The 18,847-nt window shown below is 39.3% G+C and overlaps 1 protein-coding gene across 1 annotated transcript; it reads left to right on the top strand.

The window, feature by feature from the left end:
- The first annotated feature begins 7,847 nt into the window (after window positions 1-7,847).
- sufu (suppressor of fused homolog (Drosophila)) lies at window positions 7,848-17,948 on the top strand. The gene is made up of 12 exons (XM_020642971.3): window positions 7,848-8,215; window positions 8,580-8,714; window positions 9,002-9,138; window positions 11,100-11,242; window positions 11,531-11,616; window positions 12,757-12,829; window positions 13,339-13,495; window positions 13,645-13,750; window positions 14,143-14,277; window positions 16,063-16,201; window positions 16,290-16,358; window positions 16,463-17,948. Exons 1-12 carry the CDS (start codon window positions 8,067-8,069, stop codon window positions 16,550-16,552), a joined length of 1,419 nt encoding a protein of 472 aa, XP_020498627.1. The 5' UTR covers window positions 7,848-8,066; the 3' UTR covers window positions 16,553-17,948.
- Window positions 17,949-18,847: the final 899 nt, after the last annotated feature.

Below are 18,847 nucleotides of genomic sequence, written 5' to 3'. Positions count from 1 at the left end.
TACAAAAAACTGTTTCATTCTGACTTATTTTTAACTGTAGGTTTGTGATTTTTTTTTTAAACTCATCCAGTTGATATTTAGGTTACGAATTATGTAGTAGAAGTAGAAGCATGGATGATTTGACTGACAGCTTGGCGTATAGTTACTTTTAGCCAGAACCCTTAAAGCCTCTGCATCATTGGGCTTCTAAAGGTTTCTTCAGAAAACAATGGGCAGTGTTGGGAGGGTTACTTTTAAAATGTATTCCCCTACAGATTACTGATTACATTCCTAAAATGTAATCTGTAATGTATTCCCTTGGATTACTCAAGTAAAGTTATGTATTCTAAATACTTTTGGATTACTTTTAGCTTACTTCAAAATCGTCTAGCTGAGCGTGTTTATCTGGAACACATCATTCATTTTGCCACTTGTTATTTTAAAGTCTGTAAGGCATTAATAAATATGTGTTTGTCACACCACAGAAAAATGTTATTGATCACCCAGCAATATTTAAATGATTTAAAAAAATCGTCAAGCACATAAAATTAGTATTGTAACGGATCAGATTTCATGTTGTTAACTGCTCTGTTAGTTAAGATAACGACTGTTATGGCAGTTACTGAGGTTTACCTCATGTCAGTGAATGTGTTAGATTGACAACAGTGTTCTGAAAGGTTGTGAACCTGTCAGTTATTTCAAGTGCCTATGACAGTGTTCTACGCAGGTTATCAAGTGTGATTGGTCGAGAGCTTGAGGGAAAGGTGGGACTGCGCGCTCTGTGTGTGTGTCTGTGTGTGTGTCTGTGTGTGTGTCTGTGTGGGTATGTGTGTGGGTATGTGTGGGTGTGTGTGCGGTAGCTAAGCTGGGGAGTACCGTTACTCATAAAGAGACTGCAGGTTTGTTATTTTGGCGTTGTCTACGGCCCACAGTAGCCTGTGTTAAGTTTGGGAAATAAAACCCATGGAAACTGAATAACATGTCGTAACTTCACTAAGCAGAACGTTACAGTATATTAAAATAAGAGCAGCTTTTCTACTCTGCATGTCCAAACTACAGCCGCTGAGCCTCTAACATTTATGCAGAAAGCCCTTGTAAAAATACACAATCTAAAATAGGCCTTGTTTGTGAGTGTAGGACAAGCAACATGCGAGCCGGCGGACATTAACCCTCCTTTCTTTCCCCGCATGTGAGCACTCTCAGCCGGCAGAGTGCGTACCTGTGCACATAATGCCACCAGCTTCTGCATCCGCACAGCGCAGCTTGCGTATAGTGCCGTAAAGTAATCCCTACAAGTAATCCTTTTTTTGAGAAAGTAACTGTATTCAGAATACACCAATTTAAACTGTAACTATAACGGAATACAGTTACTCTTATTTTGTATTTTAAATACGTTACATCCGTTACTTCCCAACCCTGACAATGGGCGACATCACCGAGACTACGTCCATGTTTTATACAGTCCATTGTTCCAGGTAGCAAACTGTATAACTACAAGGTATCTGACAAATTGTTATAGTTTCACCACTTCCCAACTGATTATGGAAAAAAAAAACATTGTCAGAATTACGGGGACAGTGGGACCATATTTTAGGTTGGAAACCCTGTTAGCACCAATTAGAAACGATCTAATATAACCATTCAGCCACCTGGTTGCTAAAATTAGAGATTGATACTCTCACACACAGTACAAGGAAAGAAAGACACAAACCCCTTGCTAACATTTCTGTTTATGACCTCTTATTTAGCCCTTTCGCTTGCAAACCCTTTAGGTCATGCTAACGGTAGCTTGCCAAAGAAGTAGAGGCTGGAAAAGGTGCACATTACAAGCTAGTTAGCTTAATATGTAAATAGCTAAGTAGATAGGAATGTAAGCCTAGCATTTCAAGCTAGCTAGCTACCTCTCCAATCAGATCGTGTAACAGTATCAAATAGTAACGTTAGAAGCTATCGTTAGCTGTTGTTTAACAGTCGTCTATAGTTTATAAGTTATGTGGTTTTTCAAATATGATCCCAATTTCCATCGAGATTTTCCTCATCCATTTTCTTTTCAATTGATTTCTTGTCAAGTGGGACATGATAAGAAACTTTCAGATTCTCCATATTTTCATTTTTACTAACAGGAACAAAGCAGAACAACAATATTGCAAAATTTGAGATTTCCGCCTTAGAGGAAAAAAAGTTATTTATTTCATGTGCAACTTTTAAAATGTAATAACTGTCAAAGACGAGTCTGCTGTTGTTTAAAAATATCCAATATGATGTTTTTATGTGGGGTGAATCATCAGTGAGAAAACAAAGAAGAACTAATAAAATATGCTGTCTCATCTCCTCTTTGCTCTTTGGTTACCTGCACCTTCTTTCACTTCCTATATATAGAAATCTGAATATGTCTGCCAGTAAGTAAAGTGAAGTTGAAAGGGGCTGTTACAGGTCTTTAGATGCATGGGGAGGAAAGAAAGGAAATGGGCTCAGTGACCTTTGCAAGTGATTTCCCCAGTGTTCAAACAGCAGCATGAAAGCCAGGCTTGTTTCTGAAGTCCAGCGCAAAATGTCAATTGCAACTTATCCTACCAGCCCAAGGACGGAGTTTGAAAGTAGATTCTAGAGTCACTGCACATCAATGGTGGGAGTCTATAAGGTCTCTAACTCTAGGAAGGGCATCTCTCGATTCTGTTGGGTTTTACCTCCAGTTTCACATAATCGTATACACATCCAGGAAATGTGTCCATGAACAAGAAGGGAATCCCCTTTTTGTCCAGCTCAAGGAAATCTGTTGAATTAACCTGACGGAGGGTTTTTTCGGAAGAAGTTCAGAGCGGTTTCTCGCCTATGTGGTGATTAGGTAAGAACAGGTATTTTTTACAAGGTTACTGAACAATGAAACAGGGCATTGGCTTGTTTAAAAGCTGACTGCCGTCATGGTTACCTTATCGAACACTATCACCATTACATACAAGAAATGTTTGACTATATGACTAGAGAGGAAACAAAGTTATTTTAGCAAGACAGTTCCATCGCAGACACCTCAGCTTGACCTAACATACTATACGCAAACATTCTCATGAATGATCTCCTGTGAGCCCTTCTGATAATTTAAAGAAATATAAATCACTCTTCTAAGAAACATACTGTCAGCAGCTCAAACTTGACTGTGCATTTCAACACCCACAGTGTTTGTACAGAATTTCCAGTTTCCCTATTGTGTAATCATACTGTATGTGTAAGACTGTTTCACTCATACTCAACACCAAGTACAGTTTCTGTTTGCATCTATCCCCGGCCTGCAAAACTTCCAGTGTGTCGGCTTCGTCATCGGTTCTCATCTCAACAGCTGCTCACGGCCTGTGGGGGAATTCCTAGTTCCTCGAGTAGACGAAGCCTTTCCCCTGCTTACTTTATGGGAACAGGGGGCAGGGCAAGTCAGATGGTTTTCCTCAGAAACTATTATGTGTTGATTCACTGTGAGGGGGCGTGCTGTTCACTCCCACTGTTTCCTTCTTACTGGGAAGTGACTGTCAGGCTTACCGAACAGAGGGAGTGTATGAGAAACAGATAGAGGGGAGGGTGTGAGGGAGGGAGGGAGACTGATGGGTGATGTGAAAGGTGGTGGTATTTAAGGTTCCTTGCCCTGAATGTCACACAGTATGCCGTATCCCTTCTGGGGACTTGGAGGACATGGGAGAGTGAGCCGAACACGCAGGTGAACTGAGGAGGGATGACTTGCTGTATGTTCAATCTAAGGAAAGACACGTTGCTGAAATGTCTTTTTTGTTGTTTTGACTGCTCACATCTGGTTAACACTTGACTCTGCGAAACAATAGTCCTGGAAGGCCTTCGATAGGACATATATTTCTGATATATCCACGATCTGGAAAGCAAACTTTCAGTGAAGGACAGTGGTAAGTAAAGGTAAGAGACCATCTTAAACTGTTCAATTTATGCCATAGTTTTTATTAAATGATACAAATTGTCATCACATTTTAAGTTGTGAAAGCTTTAACACAGTTTGGAGGCCTTCCTAAGAATAACCTACTTCCACATTTTCTAAAAGGGGTTAACAGAATGTTAAAGCTGGCACACTGTGTTTGCAAGTCATATTTGTAATGATAGCTTTAAATTATATTTCACACAAGGTTTAAAGCCTTAATAGGGTTTGTTTCGTGTGTAGTCATATCGGCAGTAGAACCGGTTGTTTCCCAGTCTAACTGACGGAAAGATAGGAGTTTCCTGAACATGCTCAGGTGTGGCCTTCCGCCAAAAGTTCATTGTGCCATATTACACGTCTCCTAAAAGAATGTGCACTCACACTGACTGAACCACAGAGACACAGATAACATTGAGGATTTATCTTACTGTACTGTCACTGTCACTGTAGAGTCCTACAGTCAATATTGACCACCATCCTTTCTTAAGGGAAGGTAGAGATCCTGTAAAACAACACAGGTTAATATCCAACTTATCATGGACGGTTTCAAACATACATCAACCAGCTACTTATCTAACTGTCCCAAAGTTCTTTTCCTGGGAGTGTTCAGCCATAAATGATGACTCATTCCAGTCCCTGGCCAGAGGGATATCGCAATGATCTGATTTAGTTTCATTTCAGTGGTCGTGAAGCATTTCCAGGAACACTCGAGTTGAGGGGATGGTTGGAGACTCCATAAGATTTGTACAACTCCAGCACTGAAAATTAATTGTAGAGGTTTGTTTTTGATATCTAAAATCTATTTAAATCCAGTCATGACAAAGTCTATTTTAAAACAACATCTTGTTCTACTGTGTAATTTCCATGCCAACCGTGATTGAACACTGCTCAATTTCCATTGCAAATGTAACGGCCTCTTGCACAATGTTCCAATGAAAGACGGAGGGCTGATGTTATCGCTCATCATCACCCTACTTTTCTTGAGAAATAGGGATAGTCGTCAGTGACTAAACCTCACCGTGCTACCCAACATGTTCATATTCCATAGCCTGTTAATAACACTAATGTTGTTTTATTTCAGATAGAGTGCGTTATTATTGTCTATTTCATCAATACAAAGACATTCAACTGTAAAATTAACTGAGCATTTATAACTTAGAGAGAGTTGTGTCAAATGATCAAGCCGTCCAGGGTTTGTGAAGCTCCTCAGTTTTCTTAAGTGCTATGCTATGAGAACTGAATTCCATAGATGGTGGCGTCTTCAGGTGTCGTCTATGGGCTCAGTTCTTTTGGTATGGTACCACTGCACAGCACCAGAGAGCGGAAATCATGACCAACAGAAGGCAATAATGCCTTAAATTAATTGCACCATGTCTCAGTGTTGCTATGAAATATGTTTGGATTTTATGTATTTGTCGTTTTTCTTCAAATGATGGGTAAGCTGCTCGTTTTTAGTTGCATTTATTATTTATCTGAATCATACAAACGTGTCTTAACAACTGTTCAGGGTTCATTAAAGTTGCTGTTAAGTACTTTTTAATATTGTTAATAAAGTGAATCAAACTGAATAATTTGTCTCTGTAATTTATTATCTCTCGTCATGTGACTTTTAAAATTCCTGCTGTACGTTCTGTATTTTTGAGAAAGAGCATTCAAGGACAATGTCTTTATAAAACCACAAGAAACTTCATACTATGCACACACACAGAGTTATTTTTCTTCTGATCTTATCTCAACTCTGGCTCCATAAAATCCACAGCCTCGCCGATGGCAGTTAGCTAGATTAAACAATAAGATTAGCTGAAACTGCAAACATCCTTTTAAATTAGAGAATCATGAGAATCTAACGAAGTTTCCAGCTGCATGTACTGAAGAATTCAATAAACAACATGATGTAAACCACTTCTGGTTTAAAGCATTTATTTGCTTTCCTGAAATTCCTGAAACTCATGCTAACTGCTGTACAATGGATTAAGCAACATTTCAGGAGAGGGTCCATAATGGTGGTTTTATTTTTCACCATCCTGGTTGGGTCTAATGGCTTCTGGCATCCAGACTCCAGCTATGACTGTGTTTACGCTGTTATGGTGATTTTGTTCAACTGCATGTTTAGAGTGAGGATTATGGGCCAGTTTTAAAAAGGGTTTCAGAAAATGAAGAATAGCTGGCACTTTAATGCTTGTCAGGTGGAAAGGTTATCACCACCAACTCCAGCGGGAAACCTGGTGGCTGATAAGACGCTACGGCTTTTATACTGTTGCCACTCTCTGGCACTCAGAACTGTGTAAGAGATGAAATACAATGATTATACCTTATCTATGATGTATTGTGATGAAATCTCTTGACTTTCTCTTTTCAGTTTGGTGTTGTCTCATAATAGGCTGGTTATGTTTATTTGTATGTTTCTGAAATAAATAATTTACATTTAATGAACTCCTTCCTTGCTCTTGTTCATTTGAGATACAGTAAGGCCTCACATGGTTAACAGAAGAAGGATATCATGAGGTTAAAAAATGTATGATATATTATATCCCTACAGACATGCACTAAAATGTCAACATTTCAGATTTTGAATGGTCTGATTCTCTTTCAAGAGGAGGATTTTATTCAAACCATGAACTAATACAGCACAGAGCGCACAGTGTACAAGGATCAGTACAATGCTGACTGAACAGTCATTACGTGACCCCGGCTCATCCCCTCCAAATAAGGATGGTGACATGGTGACTTCCTCATTACTACATCCTCAAAGTAAGGGTGTATCTCAACTGAACTCTGACTCATCTCACTTTACGACTCTGACCAGAGGACTCCTCCACATGAACTTTCTTTTATGAAGGGTTTACTTGCAACCAAGTATTATTTTTCATGCTTTCTGGACTGAGAGGTTACAAAACTATACTTAGAAGTGAAAAAAAAGGAGAAAAAAATGAAATAAAAACGAGTTTTTAATGTGATAGATGGAGTTGTAGGGGTTTAAACCATACGCATATACTACTTGAAACTTAACATTTTAAAAGTCAACTGTTTCCCTTTTATTTTGATAGTCGTGATACGTACTGCAGCAGATTCTCACAAATGATGCATTTTAGATTTTTAATTTAGCAACAAAAAGGAGGACTTTAAAGTAGTTTTCTATTTGGTTATTTCTTGGCTGATGGTCTTGGTTAATCTGTTCCCAGTATTTTTGTTGTTGTTTTGTCTAAAAACTTAATTTGTTTTGGCCAACAAGTCCAACATCATACACTGATTGATGAAAACATTTTTATTTTTCTGTGAATAATGCACAAAAATAACAAGGGGTACGACCAGAAAAGTTTTTAACTTCGTCCTATCCCTTTTGAACATGGACTATATTATTTGAGTTATTTATTTGTTGCTACGGCTCTGAGGATCCAGTTTGTTTTTTTTATTTAGCTTTTTTCCTTTTTATTTTGTGTTTGTATTTCTTAACATGTTCAATAAATTGAATAATAAAATAGTTTAAAAGTATATGTGCACTTCAGATAAACAACAACATATACAGAAATCTTACACGTAATATACAGTGTAATCTCACAAGGGCCATTTTAATGTAATTAATTAAAACATTTTACTGGTAATTGGCCTACTTGTATAATTTTACTCTATTTCATGCAGGACTTTTTAGCAAAAAGTTTGCAAATTTAACTTTTGGTATAAAAAAATTGCAATTGAATAAATATTCTAGTTACTTCTTCACACTCGTCACTTTTCTTCAAAGGCCCATTTGGCCAAACACTCATCATTTGGCTCCTGGAAGACTTTGAAGAACCAGGCATCTTCTTACTATTTGATTGACAGAGTATCAGCCAATCACAATTGTCTTTAAATCACCATGAACCTCAAACCTCCTTCCTCATTGGTCTTAGGGGACGTCAGTCACTTACGTCACCATCCCTGTTCAGCCAATGGGAAGGCCGTTTTTTTTTGTGGAGGATGCGCAACAGGCTGTGTCCCTGCTGAGTGTAGCACAACGACTGAGGGGAAAACCTAAAATTTCGTTGCTTAGCAGTACGAGATTAACACTTTTTATGATTCACAAGTTTCTCTTATTTATTGAACTTTGGGTGGACAGAAGAAGATAACTGTTCATTCGTTGTTTATTATACAAAAAAGCGGATTTGTTCGAGGCCTTCGCATGGATGAGGTACGGCCTACCAGTGGTGCTCCAGCCCACGGGCTGGTGCCGCTGTTTCCCCCCGGACTGCAAGCTATCTACGGGGAATGCCGGCGTCTTTACCCCGAACAGGCCAACCCGCTCCAAGTAACAGCCATTGTGAAGTATTGGTAGGTGACTCCTTGTTTTCTGTCAGTCTGAAACTTGCATTTAATTCGTGTATAACAAGTTTATAAAGTGATGGCCAGATGTTTGGTCAACAGTGAGCTGAACTGCTAAGCTAACATCTCAGCTACACAGGAGACATACTGTAGCTGCTGCTGTGTTATAGGACATTTGAGTGTTTAATATCAACTATTCTTGCCTAACCAGTCGTGAAACGTGTGTTAAAATAAGTTTACACCTTGACTTACATGTGGCACACTATTTGTATACAAGGCATGACCTCCCAGCATGGCTACTTGTCTTCACATGGGCTGTGAGTAAACACAGATTTTTCACCTGGCCTATGTTTCTATTTGATGTTTCTCTCAGGTTAGGAGGACCAGATCCATTAGACTACATCAGCATGTACAGGAGTATGGGCTGCCCAGCTCAGGACATCGAGGAGCATTGGCACTATGTCAGCTTTGGCCTGAGTGACCTGTATGGGGATAATAGGGTTCATGAGTAAGTTCACTATTGTAACAACATTACTAAAAGTTGCTGAGTTACTATCATATTGTGTGGATCAAACAAAGCCTATCTAAGTGTGCTAAATATTTGCTTAACAAACCATTGAATAGTAGACCACCTACTAACTAACACAGCACTTAACTATCCTCTGTTATTCAACAGCCTCCTGGTGATCTCAACAAGCATTGTGATTTTTTTTTTTTTTTACATCCCACATGTGTATCACAAAGGAAGTACAGCTTCTGACGTGTTGTTTTACCTGGTGTCTTTCTGTGTGTTAGATTCACGGGGGCAGACGGACCGAGCGGCTTTGGCTTTGAGCTCACCTTTAGACTTAAAAGAGAGGTTGGCGAGACGGCACCACCGACCTGGCCAGCTGAACTCATGCAAGGCTTGGCTCGCTATGTGTTCCAGTCAGGTAAGAGTTAAGTCATTTTTTTTTTTTTTTTTTTAACAAAGTGGTACTTAGGCTTTGCATCTTTGAAAAGAGAAGGCTGCACAATTCAAAACATCCAGGTTAAGCCACAGTCTGTTTGTCTCGTACTCTGTGGCAAATAATTGTGAATTTGGTTTTGATAATAATCCAGCGTCTGTGAGAATAATAATGAAATATTAGGAGAATGCATACTCTTGTTTTTTTTCCCAGTGATAAGGAAAGACATGATTTATCTTCTGAGATATAAAACCTTCACAGAGGGGTTTTTTAACGTAATAATTGGTATTAATATTACAGCTGGTTTCATTAAACATTGGATGCTTTTTAAGTAATAGGTTAAGCTAAACGTGCAGTTTGAAGACCTTATTTTGGACTTTAAAACGGCTCATGATATTGTCGACATATCAAAGAGGATTGGTTTATCAAGCAACTAAATGTCAGATAAAGTTATAAACAACATTTTTAGTCAAAGTCCTACATCTATCACAGTGGTGTCCACACTTTTTTTGTTGCGGGCCAAAATTGTCGTGTTAGAATTGTTTGCAGGCCACAGATTTATTTATTTTTTTTAAATATAGTTGAAAAAATAGTAAGGCTTTGTAGATCAGAATCAAAAGGCTCGCTAAAGATACCCTTTAATTAAAGGAGATCAAATATTTTGATTTCTTTGTTCTACTTTATTTGTTTTTTTCTCAGGATCCAGTCTGTGACGTGGTTCATTTTTTTGGAAAAGCTTTCTGCATGTAGCTCAGGTCATTAAACGGTTAAACAACAGTCCGCTTGTTTGTAAAAACTTTGCATAGGTTTTTTTTCATAGTTTACAAAAAAATGTGGAAAATAGTAAAAGCTGTAGATTTAAAAAAAATAAACAACAACATACATGTTACTGAACATTTTCTATTTATAGGAATATTGTTCAGCCCTTGTTAACATGAAAAAGAAAAATAATAAATAAGATAATGTGCCAATCTTAATCAAGGCCTCGAGCCAAAATCTTCTGATTCTTCATTTGAAGTCACGGGCCGCAGAAAATCCCCTCAAGGGCCGCAAATGGCCCTCGGGCAGCACTTTGGACACCCCTGATCTATCACATCTACAGTGTATCCCTTTTACTTCGGTGTCCATACCAACTTTTGGTTTGTGAAATTAAAGAATGTTTCTTTGTAAAAGTATTGTTTTCTTATGCATGATAGATGAGTCTCTGCAGGCAGCAGTTTTCAGTTTAGCACGCACTATTTGTGTGTGTGTGTGTTGGAGCTCTGGGCATTGACAGGAAGTCTGATTTACCATTTCTTACCCTGTGCCATTTGTAAAAACAGCCTAACAAGACTGTTGTTGTAGTGCTAATTTATAATCTGGGTAATGGGTGTATTATCTGGTGCTAAGTCGTTTCAGTCTTTCATAAAGTGCACAGGAAAGTGTTGTTGAGAAGCAAAGGGGCATTTAAAAGCCACGAGGAAAGAGAAGAAGGCTTTTCTCCCCTCATCACTACCCAGCCCTTCTCTCCTATCCAGCTGGGGTCAATTTGTGCGTGGGTGGGCTGGGCTCCTGAGCTAAGTTAATGCTGATTCTTGGCCATCTTCCCCCTTGCTTTTCTTCTGCAGCAAATCAAGACGTGGGACATGTTACCTCCCAAGTAGACACATTCCTTCGATGGAAATGTTGTATTTATGGGTTTTTTTTGTCACATCTTGGACTTCTCTCTCGTACTTTCTCATTCTCTTTCTCTGCTGTTTGTGTTCCATCTTTTCCTGCTACTGCTACTTTTCTTCTGAATTCCTGTACTCTCTGAACAATGGAAAATTGGACCGCCTCCCTCTGGTAGCTGGAAATGCCCTTTGCCGATGAAGACCCATGACAGAGTGTATTCTTGGCAACTTATTATAGTGTATTCTGTCATACTTTAAAGATACATATCTCCTTTTTCTCTCTCTCTTTAACAGAAAATACATTTTGTAGTGGCGACCATGTGTCGTGGCACAGTCCTCTAGACAACAGCGAGTCTCGTATCCAGCATATGTTGCTAACAGAGGATCCACAGATGCAACCAATTCAAACTCCATTTGGCACACTGAGCTTTCTCCAGGTCAGTCAAAATATACACTATCCACACAGTGGTAGTTATTTCACAAGAAGCACTCCTTAATTTAAATCCACTTCATGGTGTTATGGTATTTGAATTGAGAATTTGGACAAATCTCTGACCAGTATGAGAATCATTTGCTTGACACATTTTATCCAAGTTAATAATAAAACCAGTACAGATAAGAGATGGCTACTTGTCATGAAAAATAAAGTCAAACCTCTTGAGGAGAAGCATGATATGAACAACAGTGGAGACCACACCCCTCATGCTCTGCACTGTCTCCTTCAGATTGTAGGGGTTTGTACAGAAGAGCTTCAGGCGGCCCAGCAGTGGAACGGCCAAGGCATCCTGGAGCTGATGCGTGGAGTCAAAATGTGAGTACGAGCTGGGCTTTGTTAAATGATTTTTGTTTCAGAATTGGTTGTTGATAAGTTAAACCAAATCAGGATAGTTCTTCTTTATGTCCTAGAATAAGTAGATCAAAATATTAGCTGTTATACCATGTGATTTAGTACTCCTCATTTCTTTGTGCAGGTTTGATAACTTTACTCGGAACACATCTTGAGTTAGTATCGGTCTTGTATAAGTGCATTTCTATTTGATAGATGATGAGTTTTTACCACAAGATAAAAATTACATTTATTGTCTCAGAGAGGAAATGAGCATTGGGCAGCGTACATAACAAGTGAAGTACCAGGGGCCGTATTCACAAAGCCTCCTAAGTACTAAGAGTTGCTCCTAGGTACAAAACTCTAATAAAATTATTGAAATCGGGACATTTTGTAACAATTTCCCCTCAAAGTTTGACGAGTTCCTTGAAAAGATGAAAGTTATTCACAAAGTGTCCTAGCCCTTAAGAGAGCTCCTGAGGCGTTTAACTGTGAGGAGGAGTGAGGAGGACTTTTAACAGGATGAAGAGTTTCTCAAGCTGAGGAGAAAGTGGAGAAATGTTGACATTTCAATCCATCTATGACTTTTTTCAGGACAAGGGAGACATGCAATTTGAGTTTCTCTACATGTGTTTACCTCCACAGGTACTTCTAATCACTAATTAAGGCTCTTTAGATATAACTATCAGCAAGTGAAGAAACTGCTGGTCGTGTCATTTTAAACATTTTGTAGGCTATGTACTTCTCAAATTATCAGACAGATTCTAATTTCATAGTGTTCATAATTACACAATCTTATTTTTTTGGGTTATCCAATCACAGCTCATATCTGCTTCCATTGTTAGCAAATCAATACGGATGACTTCATTACTTTCCGGTACATAGTTTCAACTCTCCGTCCAAACGGTCAGTCATTAAACCAAAGTGAACTTAGCTGAAAACAGGAAACAAGTCCCATCAGTGTCACTCCAGTGTAAAAGGAATCCAGCCCAGTTAGACTGATGCACCGTTGGGCAGCCAGTAGAGAGCACAGTTACTGATTTATATATTAACTGTGTGTGTGTGTGTGTGTAACTTAAGTTGAATACTATGTGGGACTAATGTTTATGATCGTCCTGTGTACAGAGCGGGTGGCCCCTGGCTAATCACAGACATGAGGAGAGGGGAGACCATTTTTGACATCGATCCTCACCTACAAGTAAGGCTTTACTAAGTTCTGCACAGCTGAGCACTACCGGTATATGTTGTATTTACAGGCTGTGACATGTTGTATTTAACGGCTGCTAGCTTGTTGTGCATTTTGATATATGAAGATGCAGGTGAAAATTAGTTTTAAGCTTACTCTAGTACAATATATGATATTGTCCCTTTGCAAATGAACTGTGTAACATCATAATATCCTTTTATCATTTATACAGGGGGTTTACTGTGAATCCTTTTGACTGTACAAAAGCTCAGTGAACAGAATAGAGTTTAAAAAAAACTATCAAGAGTTACGTAACAATCAGTCGAGGCAAACTGGTTTTCCTGGTATAAAGACATAAATAGATAAAAGGTGGCCATCTGTACATTTGAGAACAAACTAAGCGCCCTCTGTTGGCCCATAACTCTCAAAGCAGTGTCTTCTCACGTCTGAAATGTAAGCCATATGTGAGTTTTATGTGAGCTGGTGTTAATGATTGCGTATATATTTCTTGCTCATCCAAGCAGGAGAGAGTGGACCAGGGTATTGAGACGGAGGGCTCCAACCTGAGTGGGGTCAGCGCCAAGTGTGTGTGGGACGATCTGAGTCGTCCGCCAGAGGATGAGGAGGACAGCCGATCCATCTGCATAGGGTCACAGCAACGGAGGCTCTCAGACAAAGGTACGGCATGTTGTAAAGGAGTGAAGGAAAGTAGACCCTTCGATTAAGACTGAGCAGACCAAAGATCTGTAAGGAGGAGTTCTGGTTTCACGCTGTCAGCAGTGCATGATGGGATAACTCCATGCTGATCCTTGTCCGTGTGTTGACAGACACAGAGCAGATCAGGGAGACGCTGAGAAAAGGACTGGAGTTTAACAGCAAGGCAGCACTACCACCCATCAACAGCCAGAGACAGCAGAGCCATGAGAGACCTCAGTGAGTGTTCCTCCCACACACACACACACACACACACACACACACACACACACACACACACACACACACACACACACACACTTTAACACAGGTCCAGCTCAACACATGGGTTTCACGAGGATAACTCCCAGCAACATGTGCAGTGACTCACCATGAAACTGACATCCGGACTGTTACCGCCATTGTTTCTTAGCTACCACCGTGACGCAGTGGCGAGTCACTTTTTTTGTAGTTTTTTCTTCTTCTGCAGAATCAGGTAGCAGCTCTTTTTAAGAGGTTGTGAAATAAGTTAACAATTACAGGAAAAGGACAAGATTTACTGCACAGAAGCTGTATTCACAATTTCTCCAAAATGACATACACTTTTCTCCTTTTCTCTGTCTGTTTCTTAGGAGTCGGAAGGACAGTTTGGAGAGTGAGAGCTCGGCAGCAATCGTTCCTCACGAGTTGGTCCGAACACGGCAGTTGGAGAGTGTCCACCTAAAATTTAACCAGGAGTCGGGCACACTGCTTCCTCTCTGCCTGCGGTACTCTATCCCTCCCTCGCCTTCTTCCACACACAATATTTACCCTTTTGGAATGTCCCTACGGCAGCTAGATAAAGATTAATCCCAAACATTCTTGTTGGATGGGTGTGGCGGACTGCCTTTATAAATCATCAGAGCAAAAATGCCGATGACGCCGTTCTCAGAAGTTAAAAAGGGGCTTTTGGCAAGTCAGCCCCAAACTCTGATTTTCCACCTCCTTCTTCTTTCACTTTGATGCAACTTCAAAGTGTCAATGAAATAAATAAAAAAGTAGCCATTTTTTTAGTAGCCTGGAGCTATTTGTAGTTGGCAGAATGGCTTCAAAGTAAAGATTAATGTAACCTGTGACATGAATGGTCACCTGAAAATTTGAAGAAAGGATATAGACTCAAGTCCTGTACCCTGTACTTCTGATGTTTTTTGTGATCTTATTCCTGCACATTAATAAAAGAATAACTTTATTTATGTAGCACCCTTAAAAAAAAGAAAGAAAAAGAAGTGCTTTGACAGACAAAGCAAAGGCACAAACTCAGGACAACAACAGAACAGATATCAGAGAGTATAAAAATAATATAAATGCAGATCACAAGAAAGAGAAAATGTGCAGGACTCGAGAGGCAGTTAAAGCTATCAAGCAATATGTTTAAAGAAAATTAAATTCAAGATAAAAAAAAAGTCAAAAATAAAGAAGAAGACACTATAAACAATTATGAAAAGGAAGAAGAAAATATAGATGTTCAATAAATAAATAAAAGCAACAGAAGGGGTAGGAATGAATAAAACTGTTAAGAGCAGTAAAATAAATAAAGCAAATGATGAATTAAAAGGCTAAATCATTAGAAGAAGGATGACATAAGCGGTGCTGGTGGCCTAGTGGTTAGGGCGCGCTCCAAGTGGGCAGTTGAGGTTCAAATCTGACCTGGGGCTCCTTTTCCCGCATGTCATTCAACACTCTTTCTCTCTCCTATTTCTGAATCTATCTCTAAAATAAAGACAACAGTGAAACATTAAATCCTTTGATGAAACACTTTGGATGACAACTATCTGGTCTTGGTTTACAACTGGATCTGTAACCTTCAACTTCAAATGAACCCAAAGAAATTGCATATTTTTTTTCTTAATGAAATACTCCTCCGCACAGGACGGGAGACAAGGATAAAGCTGCTCCATGCTATCTGTCTGAAGAGAGACCAAGGCCAGAGTTGATTGTCAGAGAGACTTTTGTGTGAGAGTGAAGGGAGTTAAAGTTGGGCCAATTATACGACACCTACACAGGGAGTGTTTACGGGAAATGTTGCATACAAACTCTTTTTTTTTTTTATCTCAGTGATTGCAGATAAGGGAGCATTTCAGCAACACACCTGATTAGAACGAGGTGAAGATTTTTTTCTCTCTCCTGAGCAATGGAGTCTATGGATATGTTCCCTATGTGCTATATTTTCTGGCTATTTTTGGGTGATCTTGCACTTTGATTTGATCCCTTGATACTGTAGTTTCGAAAAATATCTCTTGTCACACTAAATTAACCACGATCACAGTGGAGTCAAAGACATTTATAAATGTGCTTAGTCCATGAAATCACATTATGAAACATGCAACAGTAATTGTTATTCTTATAACTGCAAACAATATTGTTCTCACATTGTTGTCTTACACAGGTCGGGTTAAACCCTTGGTATTGCCTTGTGGAGGGACAGATATACAGTTATAGCTCAGATTTTATAAATTAAAAACCACACACTCATGCATTTTGTTTATGTTGCCCTGTGTTTTCATGTCTTACAGAGGCCGGTTGCTTCATGGGAGACACTTCACTTATAAGAGTATCAACGGAGACACAGCCATTACCTTTGTTTCTACTGGAGTCGAAGGAGCTTTTGCTACTGAAGAGCATCCATATGCTGCACATGGCCCCTGGCTTCAGGTACATAAAACCCAACTTAAACTTACTCCTTCATGTAATGCCTTTATATTGAATCACATCTGTTTGACTTTCTGCTCTCATTGTTTAGATTTTGTTGACTGAAGAGTTTGTGGAGCAGATGCTCGGGGATTTACAAGAACTCAACACTCGTGAGGAGGTAAAGAAAAAAAAAACTCTTTGTTGTAACTTTTGTTTTGAGTTTATTCAACTGCTTTCCTGTTTGACTTTTCTGTACCTTTTTTTTTTTAATTCTTTCTATAGACAAAGCTGCCAAAGGAGTACAGTTGGCCAGAAAAGAAGCTGAAGATCTCTGTACTACCAGACTCTGTGTTTGATAATCCACTGCAGTGAAACAGAGACACCTAATCTCCAGAGAAACACAACACAGCTGCAGAAACACTACCAGAGTGGACCATTGTGGACAGGACAATCTCCCAGGACATGCAGCGACCCTGAGCAGTCAGATATGTTGCTCTGGTGACGGACGAGACTGTTTCACTCCTGTAGATGATCTAAACACGTTTGACTGTTACTGCATTCTCAGACTAGTTCATACTGTTTACAAGTTTTCCTCTGCGGTCTGAATGCTTTTGAAAATATGGAATCAGCCTGAAAACCAGCCTGTCCAGATGTTAGACCTGAAAGCATAATCATTAAGTGTGACACACTTGCTGAAGGGCAAAAAAAGGATGTCGTCATCTCTCCAATCAGGCCTGCCAAGGTTTGAGGTCCAAAATATACGTCACTAGAACAGACAAGAACCTGCCCAAAACAATAACTGAGTGGATGAGTCTGAAAAGCAGTTGTATTTATTCCATTGACCTTAGAGAGGACAGAAAATTTCAACTTTGTATCCTTTTTAGTAGTGTTTTTTTTGGGGTTTTTTTGACAAATGCTGGACATTTTTCTATTACGTGTCTGTGGTCATACCAAAGTTTGAGCTGTTGGCCGACTGCTGCCAGAACTGTCTGTCACAAATGTGTCATGATTCTGTAATAATGACAGGACAGGATGATTGACTGTTACTCACTGGTTTTCTGAGAAAACCAAACAAGCATTTGAACCGTTTTCATAGATATCTGGAAAATAATGCTGCACCTCCCCTCTTATGTGCCAAGAGAAATGAAAATGAAATGAAAGAAAATGTGAATGTCAGTGTCCAGTTTCCTCACGCATTATTATTTGTGTTCAAAAGTTAAGAAACTTAATACAGTGAGTCTGTTGCAAACATTCAAAGATAAGGAAACTGTGTTCCTTGTCGTCTCTTTTAAGTGTTGTCTCCGATGGCCACATACAGGTAACAACCCCCCCACCCCCCTTAATGCTAGGACCTGCTTAAAAAGTACATGTGTAGTTAAATTCCTCAGTGCCTTGAGTTTTAAAGGAGCACAAATTCTGTTGACTCGTAATGCCACCAACAGCGCCTCAATTGTGATGTCACGACTAATGAAGGCTGCTGTGTTCATCGTCTGCCTCCTGTTTCCTCATTGCATTCCATATTAACACCAAAACAGAGAACAGACTACCTTTACTGCCGTGTCTTTTACAGTGACGTGCTCGTATTCATATGTGAACGTGTCTCTATCTTTGTTTGTCTTTTTTTTTTTTTATTATTCAGAGTGAGAAGTGTCAAGTTTAGACGTGCCTTTTCTTTGTAAATGCCATCCTATTGACAGAACTGGCTGATTGTAATCCCAAGTGCATTAAAGAGTGTAGGTATTTACACAAATAAAAGCTGTAAAACTAATCCAGGATTACAGGAGTTTTATTTCTTTTAAAGTTGCTTGTAGGTGGTGTATGGCTGCAGTGATACAGCACTTCTCACTTGTGATTATCAGACATGTTTTTCTACTTGCTGAGACACAATGTTCCTGTGTTTTTAACCGTAACTCAAACTTTACTTGTTTGTATGAATGGATTTAATTGTATCATGATTCTTATTGTTTTATGAGTCCCAATAAAATACATAGGCACATGTTATAAAGTGGGCATAGGCTAATTGTATACCATATACCAATATTTAAATCAGTTCAATGTAAGCTATTCAGTTAAGTTATATCTGGAATGGTGCAGGTGGCCTTGTGGTTCAGTTCACGACCCATGTACGGAGGCAGAAGTCTTCAAAGTGGGTGGTCCTAAGGTTCAAGTCTGCCCTGTGGCTACTTTCTAGCTTGTTATTTCTCTCTCTCTCTCTCCGATAGTCTATCCATCGTCCCATCTAATAGGCAATAAGCTCCCCCTCCCCCAAAATCTAACACATTATTCATGAATTGGCACCACTCATGGACCATATCAAGCTCCTCACCAACTAATGTCATTGCCTTGACTCTTAGAGAGCCTATTTTCAATACAAAGTTGTACTCACATGGTGCACATGGCATTAGAAATTGTTTAACTCAAATGACCTCATTTTTATTTGCTGTTTTTTATTTAATCAGTATTGTGTTTTTTTTTTTATCTGTTATTTCCCAAAACATTTGCTGCAGTATCTTTGCATGAAAAGGGCTGTACAAACACGGTTATTATTATCATTTTTCCATGTGTGATTCAGTGTTTTAATGTTACTCCTCGTGCACCAACCCTCTCATGGGCCCCTGGGGGCCTCTTACCCAGCCAGCCAGGACTCTCCTCTTTATGAGAACCAGT

The sequence above is a fragment of the Labrus bergylta genome, chromosome 10 (genome assembly GCF_963930695.1).
Source record: "Labrus bergylta chromosome 10, fLabBer1.1, whole genome shotgun sequence".
Taxonomy (NCBI): Eukaryota; Metazoa; Chordata; class Actinopteri; order Labriformes; family Labridae; genus Labrus; species Labrus bergylta.
This window is presented reverse-complemented; position numbering and strand designations above follow the sequence as displayed.

Bases quoted from the DNA above. Each gene is read 5' to 3' on its own strand.
- sufu (XM_020642971.3), top strand. From the start codon at position 8,067: ATGGATGAGGTACGGCCTACCAGTGGTGCTCCAGCCCACGGGCTGGTG. The intron at 11,243-11,530 runs GTCAGTCAAAAT...TGTCTCCTTCAG, and splicing joins GCACACTGAGCTTTCTCCAG to ATTGTAGGGGTTTGTACAGA. The intron at 11,617-12,756 runs GTGAGTACGAGC...TCCTGTGTACAG, and splicing joins CTGATGCGTGGAGTCAAAAT to AGCGGGTGGCCCCTGGCTAA.